We start from the raw sequence: 12,427 nt of genomic DNA on the forward strand, positions 1-12,427 counted from the left end.
TGCACACCTCTCAGAGCCCAAACCATCATGTCAGCCTACCGGTATTAATTAATTAATTAATTAAAGATGTCGCCATCCAAGCACGAATTAAAAAAAGGATTATTTTATACATCACATTCCAGTACTAAAAGGCCTAATTTGCAGGACAGCGAGCTTACTCGTTGGATTAAAGGATTATTTCCAGTTGGATTAAAGGAAATAAAGAAATGTGTGAAATATAATCACGTATCGATGATCTCAAAATTCAACACGTCGTATCTGAGGTGATTTTTTTCTGTTAAGAAATTAAAGCAATAATGATTTTGTCAAATTATTATTAACAGGTTAGATTATACAAATGTATTTTTTTGTAAAAAACCTGGTAACAATAAGTGCAAAGAGATTTGTTCCCTGAATCTCTTCAACTTTTTGGTCAACGACGAGTTCATCTCTTTTCTCCATAACCGTTGGCGTTGCGAAGGTAACTGCGTCGTCCACTTCACCTGATTGAATAAATGTTTTCTAAAAACGACAAAGATTATTTGGTTTGGATTAATCAGTTTCTTCTCAAATTCCATGCAGTTCAATAAAAAAAATTTAATCCGAGCGAATTGACGTGAGCGCAATAATACTCGACAAGGGCGGTGTATACCTTGACTACTGTTTGGTTAAGCCACCCGCTATTTACTCCTGTTTTTGTATCGTATGTACTTCAGTAGTGAAGATGACACTTACACACCCTCATTGTGTTTAGTAATATCCGGATGAATTTTTTTAAACCCGAATGAAACATGTATTAAAATATAAGTGGTGAAGAAGAATACGACCAATTAAAAGCAACAAACAGCAATCGCGCACGGTGTATCGATGCAGGATGCTATGGCGGCTGGCCGTCTGCAGGCAGTGGCCAGGCAGGCACGCTTTACCTTCCGAGGCTCAGCTCGTCGGCTGGCCCCATCGTCGACGTCACTGTGCACGCTGCGGGAGCTCCTGGGGAACGTGTGCGCGTCCGACCTGCGAATCTCCGAACCCACAACACGATCGACCAACCCGAAGGGGACGGTACCTCCGGTCACCTACATGAACATATACGACGACGAGGACTTCTCCCTGGGAGTCTTTTTGTTAAAAGTGAGTTGGTGCTGATTGCGAACCCCAAGTTCGAATCCCTCATGATGATGATGATGTCACCTGTTCCTTCCTTCGAGTCGATCATTTGTGATGAAGTGAGCTCTTGACGGGTGTTCAAGGTGTATTTCATATACGATATTTATTCCCATCAAAAACCTCTTCCTCTGTGATGTTAATCTATTTATTATTATTATTATTATTATTATTATTATTATTATTATTATTATTATTATTATTGTTTTGAACACCTGTAATGATGTGTTGTGAAATTGCTTATGCCCTGGAGTAACTGTCCCCAAAAATGAGGTCACTGTGTCCACGAGGTGTGTTGGCGTTGGACGATGAACACCATTAAACTAATTGGAGTAATTGCTTAGATGGTGTTCACAACATCAATCATGGCGTCTCGCGTCCTCATTTTAAATCTTTACCCATTATGAGAACAAGCTCGAATGAGCTAAGATCTTCGTCCTCTTGATGACGTCATAAAAACGAATATAACGTCATTGTGATGTATCAGGTTTGCGATAAATTATAATTTTTTAGAATGGCACCACAGCCAACACCGCTCATGAGAATGCTGATGCTTCAATTCTGTGTTTACTTCCAAATGTTGTGTCCCCAACCCCTCACTCTTGGTCCCCATCCTTTCCTATCGTACCCTTTCCACAGATAATTATCTGTGCGAATGCCTGGCTTGATTCCCACAAACAATTCAAACAGCTTGCCTAGTTTCGGAGATAATGATATAAGCGATTTCCATTAGCGGCGATATTATGACGTCAACTTTTTTTTTCTCAGAAGAATTTCCAAAATCGGAGATGGTTACTGCCTGCGCGTGGGCTTTCTGCATATACATGGCAAGTTTCACGAAGATCCGATGAAAACTCTGGGTTGTGAAACAAAAAATGTCAAAAAATAGGAATGGCGTCATAAAAATTGATATGACGTCATGGTGATGTATCATATGTGTGGTAATTCATCTCTGCTAATGCCCTGTTCGATTCCCGCAAACAGAATTCAAAAATCTTGCTTAGTTTCGGAGATAATTTTTTAGGCGATTTCCATTAGCGGAGATATTTTGACGTCATAACTTTTCTTTCTAGGAGGAATTTTCAAAATCGGAGATGGTTACTGTCTGCGCAGGGTATTTTTACATATATATGCCAAGTTTCAGGGAGTTTCGATGAAAACTGTAGGCTGTGAAACAAAAAAGTCCACAAGAAGAAGATGAAGAATAACAACGTGTGTAAGACTTAGAGATCCTCCACGAGAATCTAAAAATTAATAGGTCCCAAGTGCTGGGACAGATGCTTTTGCCTCTCGATTAGAGGGTGGTCGTAGTTGGGATGCATTTATAGGGTCGTGGTGTTGTGCCAATTTTTGAGTTGCTGGAGCCTTGGGAAAAATGGCTGTGATGTCACCACTAGATCCACCTTCCCATCAAGTTTATTTTTTTTATTTTATTTTTTTTAGAATGGCACTCACTAGACGAGTGCCCCAAAATGACTGGAATTGGAATACGCACATTTTGCTATGATGAGCGAAAGCATAAATAACACTCGTGCCGGATTGATCTCACAATAAAGAAAGTCAGATCAATTTGGTCTCGAAGCACCGTTTCCCGACAAAACTTTGACCATTATGATCTCCTCTCCTCCGACTTCGACTTCGCTCCGGCGGTGCAGTTGTACTTCACATCAAAAACGGAATTTCTCACTGCCCTTGGACTGATCTTGCTCCTCCCAACCCCTAAGAGTGCCTTTGGCTGCAACTTCCCCTCTGCTCCCATGTCTTGTTCATATGTGTGTTGCACCGTCCTCCTGACGGTGACGACTCTATCTGCTTCTCTCTCTCAGACAACATGGACAAACTTTTTTAACCACTCATCCCAACTTTCTCATCCTCATATATGTGGCAATTTCAATTGTCACCATGCAACTTGGCTGAGTGATGGTACCTCTCTCAACAGCCATGGTACTTCAGCAAAGGCCTTCTGTGACTTCATGGGACTGACTCGATCTGTGAACTTTCAATCCGGATTTCTCCCAATGGCAAATCCTTCCTTCTGGACTTGGTGGTAACTAGCTTTCCTGCAAATTTCTCCTCTTCCTCTGCTCCAATTGGTTCATCTGATTATACGCTTGTGAAAGTCAACATCTCTCTGGCTATTCTCGGAGAACTGCCTCAATGTGGGCGAGTCTGGCATTTCACTCAAGTAGATTGGCAGGGACTGCAAGCAGCCATCTCTCTTCAGGACCGGTCTCCCATATCTGCTGTCCCTGATGTTAACTCGGCCTGGAAATTCTTCCATAGAATCCTGCTCTCTCATACACGTTCATCCAATCTCATTTTCAGTTATCCCACCCATGGTACACTGAATCCTGTGGTGAGGTAGTTGCTCTGAAACATGCCTTCTCTTCCTAGAAGGCTAATCCGACTGAAGGTAATCACAATGCATTTCAAAAAGTCTACAAGTGAATGTTTACTATCGGGAGAGCCGGAAAACAACTTCTGTCCAACCTCAAGATTGAATTTTCAAACTTATTCTCCCTCATCTAAAGCATGGTGGTGCCATGTTAAGTCTGTCTCTGGTGTATGCTCCCTTCCATCTCTTCCCTCTTCAAATGGCACCACAGCCAACACCGCTCATGAGAATGCTGATGCTTCAATTCTGTGTTTACTTCCAAATGTTGTGTCCCCAACCCCTCACTCTTGGTCCCCATCCTTTCCGATCGTACCCAACTGTTCCTGAACTCTGTCTTTTGCACCTGAGAAGATGCAGACGGTTCTTTAAATCCTCGACTGAGTTTGCTGCTGGACCGGATGACATCAGCTCATAAGTCCTAAAAACTTGCTCTGCTGCTCTTGCACATCCTCTCTCTGCCCTTTTCATGCTGTCATTTAGCATCGGTCATTTTTCCATCTGCTTGGAAATCCGCAAACATCACTGCATTACATTTTAAAAGGTGCAAAAACTGCTCACCTCAACTACAGACCTATTTGCTTGCTTTCAATCAGCAAGGTCATAGAATCCATCATCACAGTTTATATGAAATCCTTCCTTTTCTCCAGCAACCTCATCTCAGATCACCAATTTAGTTTTCACCTGGGTCATTCCACCTTGGACATGCTGCTACCACTTGGCTAACAATCTATGGAGGCCCTTAATGTCAGCCATGATATTAGGGCTGTCTCTCTGGACAGATCTCATGCATTTGATAGTCTGGCATCCTGGCTTGCTCTCCAAACTCTCTGCCTATGGCATCCAAGGCCAACTCCACACAGGGCTGACTGATATCCTCGACTCTCAAAGCTCACGTGTGGCACTCAACAGAATCTTTTCATCTCCTCTCCCTGTCAAGGCTGGAGTGCCCCCAATGCAGTGTTCTGGGCCCAGTCCTATTCCTGATCATCATCAATGGTCTCTCGGACTCTCTGGAAAATCCTCATCTATTTGCTGATGACGCCACCCTCTGCCATGAGATCCCTTATCCTTCAGACAGGCAGGCTGCAGCCTCTTCCTTCTCCTCAGACCTTTATTAAATCACAAACTGGTCAAACACTTGGAACATGTCTTTCAATCCTGAGATATCCCACACACTCTCTCCAAAAGGATCGTACCGCAAACCCTTCCCTTTACTTTCTCACCAACCCTCTCAAAGAGGTTCAGTCACCCAAACTATTGGGTCTCGCTCTCAGCCATGATCTCTCTTAGTCACATTTCAAAATTTGCTTCCAAAGTCAGATGCCGACTGGACATCTTCCATCATGCAAAGTTCTTCCTGAGCACACCTGAGCTCCTATCCACCTTCAAAGCTTTCATCTGCAGCTCAATGGAGTACTGCTCTCCCCCCTGGGCTGGCTCCCCTGTATCTCATCTTGCTCAGCTTGACGCCATGGAAACTGAGGCATTCAATATCATTGCAATCTCTCACGATGCAACTGAGTCTGAGCCTATCAATTAGCCATCGCTGACAGGTTGGTGGTCTCTGTCTTCTTATACATCATTGCTGGACTTGCACGATCTGCCCTCTCCATGCTTTGTAACCCCCCCCCCTCTCCTCCCAGGTATCTTAAGGATGCATGCAGTCCACCAACTACCCCACTGCCTTGTGAAACTGCCTAAATCCAGAATCACTGCTCACCTCTATTCATTTATTTCTCCTTTTATTTTATTCCCACCCCCCCCCCCCCAACTGTGGAGCCACCTTCCACACTCTCTTCAATATCATTCTTCTCTCCAGGTCTTTAACATTTAAGACAGCTGTTCATTACCATTTAAAGTCATCCCCCATCCCAAATCATCACCTTTTCTACACTTGTTAAACCACCCCATACCCCTCCCAAAATTTTGCTTGTGCATCCATATTGTCCACCCTTTGTGTTCTCCCTTACCCCTCATCATTACCTGCATCACTTGTTTGTCCATCTCCATCTACTTTCTCCCGCTTCCCTGCTGTTGGTGTTGCTATCATTCAATTCTACTGTTCCTCAAGGGTTGATTTGGGGCAAAGGAATGCAAATGCAAGCTTAACTCCCAAAAGTCATTGTGGCATGTGTGCACTTGGTAGCTGCATGTGTGAAAGTAGCGATTTAATTTTGTGGAGCTCTGCATGTAGTAACCTCGGGCATGCGAAGCGAAAAGCATGGTTAAGCAATTGGTTCATGTCTCTGGCTGGCTGGCTGTCTACAAACATCAGTTTGTGATCGAGGAACAACTTGTTTGTATTGAATGTTATATTTTGAACACTTCACGGAACATGAATCGGAAAATGAACCTGTGATTTTTGCATTACTTTGGCCCTGAATTTATCCTGACGCACAAGTGCAGAGAGGAGCGAGATGATTTTCATTCCAAACAGAAAACACTGTTTTTAAGGAAGCATCACCGTTTTTCTTGAAGGACACACCCAACAGGACAAATAACTAATGTAACATGTTCGATTGGGTGGTGTAAATGGCTGGAAACTTCTGGAATTAATTTTTTTATATGACTTTTACAATCTTTATTTTATTTAAATTGAATTGTGTGTGTGTGTGTGTGTGTGTGTGTGTGTGTGTGTGTGTGTGTGTGTGTGTGTGTGTGTGTGTGTGTGTGTGTGTGTGTGTGTGTGTGTGTGTGTGTGTGTGTGTGTGTGTGTGTGTGTGTGTGTGTGTGTGTATATATATATATATATATATATATATATATATATATATATATATATATATATCTTCTTCTTCTTTCGGCTGCTCCCGTTAGGGGTCGCCACAGCGGATCATCCGTATGATCCGCATAGTGATTTGGCACATGTTTTACGCCGGATGCCCTTCCTGACACAACCCTGGTCACCTCTTATGACACAGGGATATGGTACACCCATTTTAACCGGGGTATACACCGGCCCAGTACACTGGTACTCATTTCGCCGACCTCGGAAGGATGACAGGCTGAGTCAACCCCCTGGTGTATTAATTCAGTGGCTCAATGGGGCTTGAACTCAGGACCTTTTGGATCCCAAGCTGCTGCCCGAACCACTGCGCCAATACACCAGGCTATATATATATATATATATATATATATATATATATATATATATATATATATATATATATATATATATATATATATATATATATATATATATATATGTATATATATATATATATATATATATATATATATATATATATATATATATATATATATATATATATATATATATATATATATATATATACACACATACTGTAGAACACAAGACACCTAAATATTTCCAAGAACCTCACTTTCAGCAGTGCAGTACTTGGACATACATATTATATAGGGTGGTGCGTAAGACTGCTTCAATACCATGAAACATCTGGATTTTTAATATTGTTGCGGTCTTCGCGCCCGCCGGCGTGCTGACGGCCACGTAACTCGAATCGCGGCACGTCGCCCACCGGACGGACAATCCAGTCGTGACCCTCTCGGACTAACGCCGGGAACCAGTCACGGGTGGACCTTTCGGTCTCACCGCGATCGAGCCAATCAGCCCCCGCGTGGGATAGGGTTGCTCGCCAAATTCGAACTACCTAAGTACCCACGCGGAGGGTAGACCGGGCGATCGCACCTCGCCGCAGGTCGACTTCGGACACGGGCCACTTAAGCGACCCGTTCCGTACTATCAGAATAACCGAGCGGTGTTATCGTCGACCTCGACGGTTCGATTAATTATCGGGCGTATTCAGCCCACTACCAACCCTTTACGTGAAGCAAGATGGGGATTCAAAGAAAGAAATGACGAAGCGAAGCGGGAAACAGTTCAACAATAAAGCACATTTATTCTCGGCACACGGGAAGCACACAAATACAATTCCACCAAATGCACACAAAAAAAGAAAACACACTTCCATTTACACAAAAAGCAAACATAAAAGTGAAAACACAGTGCAGAGCTAATACCGACTACCGAGCACACGGCAACACTTATACAATTTTACTTCACAGACGGCGCCGACAACACATACCCAAAACCAAGGAAAAGAAATCCCCCAAGAATGAGGTAGGCCTGGGGCCGAGACCGGGTCGGGCCTACCCGTCTGGTGATGAGACGCGGAGCGGCGATGGCCCCGCAACCCGCGGGCCTCGTGGACAGTGCCTGGCAGGGAGTGGGAACGGGGCCCCCTTGGTCGCACTATCTCAGCGCGGGGGGAAACAGGAGGGGGTTGCTGATGCTCGGGGTATAGAGGATCTTTATTATATGCGACGAGCGTCTCCACCTCGGCCAGGTCGCGCTGTCGGCCTCCCTCGGGTGCAGCTTCCTGCACGACGCGAGCACCCCCTCGTCTGGTGTCGCCGCCTTTCCACAGCTCCGTCCCCTCCGTTCCGACTCCAACGCACACGACGAGCAGCTCCACCGCCCGCGAAGTCTTGACCCTCTGCTTCCGACTCTCCTCTTCTTGACTCTCCGACCCCGTTCTGCTGACTCTTCGACCTCTTCTTGTTTGCGACTCTCTCCTTGTTCTCCTTCGCGACTCTCTTCTGACTCTTCGTTCCCTTTTTGCTGACTCTCCTCTGACTGACGAACACCGTCCTTTTATCCCCCCGTAACTTCGCCTTTGACCCCCTCCCTTTGACCTTTCACCTCGCTCCCCATTGGCCCGAGAAAAAGTGGGCGTGAAGGCTTTTTGATCCACAAATTTGCATATATCGATCGTTCTGGAGGCGGGGCCAAATCGCCCCTCGCTCACCGATTGGACGGCAAAAAGTGGGCGTGTGTCGTTTTTGATCCGTTTTTGAAGCAGAAAATCCGTGATTTTGTACACGCTGTTCGACGCGCGTTCTGCATGAGTCCAACACCGGTACCCACAGCGGGGCAAGAACGGTGGCGATGCTACGGTGGCGAGGTGTGACGGGAAGGTCGTGGCGGTTGTGGTGAAGCGGCGTTGTGGTTGGTGGTTGTTGTTGTGGTTGTGATGGTGGCGATTGGTCCAAAATAAAGATAGTAAAAGAAAAACGGCTATCCTGAAGAGTCGCAGCACGTATAAATGACATGTATTCCCACTAGACAACGGGTTTGGGCCTAACTACACATGCACTTACCGGGATACCTCACCTAAGGGACCTGAATGGTGGTTTGCGAATCTGGTAACCACAACAATATTAACAAGGACAAATGAGTCCAAGAGCCGCATCCTAAAGGCAATAACAACAACAACTTCCGATATTTTGTCATGTGCCTTGATGGAGCCAATAGCGAGACCCGTCATGGAGGCTCCTGTTCATGACGAGAAAATCGTGTATTTACGAAATTACAACACATTAAATGGAATAATCTTTAAATAGTAACGTGAACTTTAAAGCAAATGTCCGAATATATTTAAAAGTTGATTATAGACGCTCTCAAAAGACACCCTCAATGCGAGGATGTGTACAGATGTTTAGTATTTAAGGAGATCCGGATCCTGTATATAAAAGAGCCGAGTCCTAAAGGTTTTGTCTTCACGAAGAAGAAGAACAATAATAATGCGGAGATCCCTTTAGAGCCAGTGTTCGCTACGTGAGACGCGGCTAAAAAAAAAGGATCTTTAAAATAATTATTTTATTAAAATTGAAGTATATACCTGAACACTACGTGAGGTGTCATGTTCTATGAACTCGAGTTTACTTTGTTAATCGTTTATTATTTACTTTTGTGGATGAGGCATATTTTTCTGTTCTCCTTTGTTCCATTCCAGCCAAATTCCACAATCCCACTGCATGATCACCCTGGTATGTACGGCTTTATGAAGGTGTTATATGGCCGGCTTTCTGTCACGTCCTATGATCCAAAAGAAAAGGTATGAAAACTTTTTCCCTTTGTTTTTTTTTTAATTTTTTTATTTTTGTGTTTTTAATTTTATTTGAAAAGATCTATTCACATTGTTGGGTGCTATCATTTGAGAATATAATGATAAATGAGCAAATGAATATGCATAAATACTCGCTCATTAATGGTCTGCACTTATGCCTTCCAGTGTTTTATTATTTGTTTATTGTTTTGTAAACATAGTTGAAGCAAGTGAAAGAGCTAGGATTAGTACACTCAACGATCAGGACAAGACAGACAGAACATACGCCAACAGCAGAGTTGAAGGCCAAGACAGAGGCAGACTGAGACAAACAATGGGTGTGGAGCGGATGCATGGGGTGGACAATATGGATTCAGAAGAAAACACCTAGTAGGGAAAAGGGGAAATTTGGAAGGGGGAGGGATTGGGTGGGTGGGGAGTGGTTTAACGAGGGTATAAATGATCATGGTTTTGGATTGAGGATGATCTGAGATGGTGGTGAACAGCTGTCTTCAAGACCTGGAGGGAAGAATGCGATTGTAGAGGATGTGGGAGTTTGTTCCACAGTCGGTTAAAAAGAAGTAGAACTGCACTCTGCAGAGTGGATACCTCCACCAAGCTGAGCGGTTTATGTTTTGTTGCTCTCTGATAGGCCGGATCTGGATCCGGACCTAGAACCAAAATACAATTGGCTTGTTCTTTTCACCTAACCAACTCCTCCACCTCATTAGTCATAACTCGTCCACAACTTTTTGAAATATCATGCTATACTGCATCTCGTTTTGGCCACATCTCTCAATCGTGAAGAATCGCATGCAATAAACAAATAATTATTGTATCTGCATTCAGATCTTCACCAAAATTGAATCAATTCGTCCTTGTCACACAAACAACCTGTCCACCAAGTTTCGTCCGTGTCTTCATATTGTTACGTATCTGGAAACCATATGCATTCAAACATACAGATGTCCTTCAAGTCAGTTATTCCGTTAAGTACATGTGAAGACAGGTCCCTTCCTTTTGTCTAGTGGGAGAATCAAAGGTGTGCGTTGCGATGTTTTTTTAGGTAGGTTATTAAATATTTACATCCAACAACCATCCCATCCCCCATCACGATCCACCACCCACCCGCTGTCTACTCGCACCCTGACTTGCCGAGGCAAGATCTTGCAACCATTCCTTGCCGCTTCCACAAACGACCTTTTCAACGTTGTAACTCTTGCTCGACGAGTGCAAACGCGCGTGGACGGGGTGGGGGGGGGGGTTCCCCCAACAAGGCCGAGACCCTGCCCAGAAGGGGCGGATCCGTAGAGGCCCTGTCCAATCAGGGCGGACAGTGACGTCTGTTCCACCGAGCCCCCGCCCCGTTCGGGGAGGTCCATAAAAAGACGACACCATCCTCAGTCTTGAGGGGAGTTCTTTGGAAGAGTGAGTTGGTGGGTGTGCGTCGTGTGTTCTGAGCTGGAGTCTGAGTTCAGTTCACTGCAGAAGGAGTTCAGCTCTGCGTGGGGCATTCGAGGGCGTTCGTCAGAGGTTTATTGGAGATGGGGCATTCGTTGCTGGAGTCTGGGGTGTTCGTGGAAGTTTTTCTGGGTCCTGTCCACAACATTGACCCCTGCCCTGGGACTCCGACTACTCCTCTCAAGTTCCTCTGTGGACTGTGTGTCTGTGGGCGCGTGTGACTGTGGGCTGGGCTGCATGGCCATTGGCAGGTGCCGCACCAAGGAGCAGGTACCCCACCGAAGCGTGACCCCAGCTGGTCTCTCTCCCTGGCTGCGGGTTCCTAATAAAACACCTGGGTTTTATTTGCGTGTGTGGTGCCTTTTCTCAAGTAGAACTGTTAAGTGTTTATTTCTGATCATTGTGAATTATTTCTTGTATATTCCGTGTTAAGTCTTGCTCTGTGTCCTTGCTTTATTGTAAATAAACCATTATTAGAAATGTTCCCACTTCGTTTCCGTCCTTTCTTTCATTGGTCCAGCATGGTTCGGATTTGAGTTTTAGCCGGGTCTTTGTTCCCGTTAATCTGCTCATCCGAGCCGGCACGGCTTTGGCAGTTCCGCTCGACTGCACCCGAACCAGAATTTGTGGTCGGGAGTTGGAACTCTACCGCAGTCGGTAGAGTGACCCGGTTCGAGCAAGACGTGCTGAGGGCGTGGTTCCCCGGAAGACGACACTGCATGGTTAATTAGGTAAATTGGTTCTAGACAAAAAGACCCTATGCTACACGGTGGAGGTATTGGCGTCCACGGTCGGTTAAGCGACCCGCCGCCTCACGGAGTTATCCGGAGCGACGGCCTACAATTCCGGGAGTCTGGTGGGAGACGACGTAACCTCCCCCACCTAGTGGTCGTTTTCTCGCCACCGGACCCCGGCCCACAACAATATTTTTAGCTCACCTGGAATGGAGTTCCAGGGAGCTTATGGAATTGCGCATTCTCTCTCACTCACTACGTCGACTCAGGCCTAAAGGGTGCAAAAGGCATTGTCGGTCCGTCCAGAAACACTTGCAACTTCTTCTGAGAGTACACACACTATTTCAATGAAACTTGATAACAGCCTTCATCACCCGTGATGTACCAAAATTTGTTCACAGCATTATAAAAATTGACAATAAAACGAGAACATCTTGGTTGGATAAGTGTCTTACAATAGCAATTGTAAACTAGAAGTGCACTCGGGAGAGCGAATACCTCTGCCACGTAATCCCTGATCCAGGAGAATGTATCAGGCCAAATACATTTTTGAAATATGATATATATATATATATATATATATATATATATATATATATATATATATATATATATATATATATATATATATATATATATATATATATATATATATATATCGTATTTGGCCCGATCTCTCAATGGTGAAGAATCGCTTTTCTCTCACCTTTTCTTGGCTTCATGCTGTGGAAACCAAGACATTTAGGATCATTGGTATCTCCTGTGTTGAGGCTGAGTCTTTGGGTCTCTTACTGCAGGCAGGTCAGTGGTTTTTCTGTCTTCTA

At 44.6% G+C, this 12,427-nt stretch overlaps 1 protein-coding gene across 1 annotated transcript; it reads left to right on the forward strand.

Annotated features, from left to right (window-relative positions):
- The first annotated feature begins 788 nt into the window (after positions 1-788).
- ADO (2-aminoethanethiol dioxygenase) lies at positions 789-9,473 on the forward strand. The gene is made up of 2 exons (XM_085891324.1): positions 789-1,110; positions 9,316-9,473. Exons 1-2 carry the CDS (start codon positions 847-849, stop codon positions 9,421-9,423), a joined length of 372 nt encoding a protein of 123 aa, XP_085747450.1. The 5' UTR covers positions 789-846; the 3' UTR covers positions 9,424-9,473.
- The last annotated feature ends 2,954 nt before the right edge of the window (positions 9,474-12,427 follow it).

The sequence above is a fragment of the Eptatretus burgeri genome, chromosome 8, assembly GCF_056783735.1.
Source record: "Eptatretus burgeri isolate ZD-2024b chromosome 8, Ebu_testis_v1, whole genome shotgun sequence".
In the NCBI taxonomy this organism is placed as follows: Eukaryota; Metazoa; Chordata; class Myxini; order Myxiniformes; family Myxinidae; genus Eptatretus; species Eptatretus burgeri.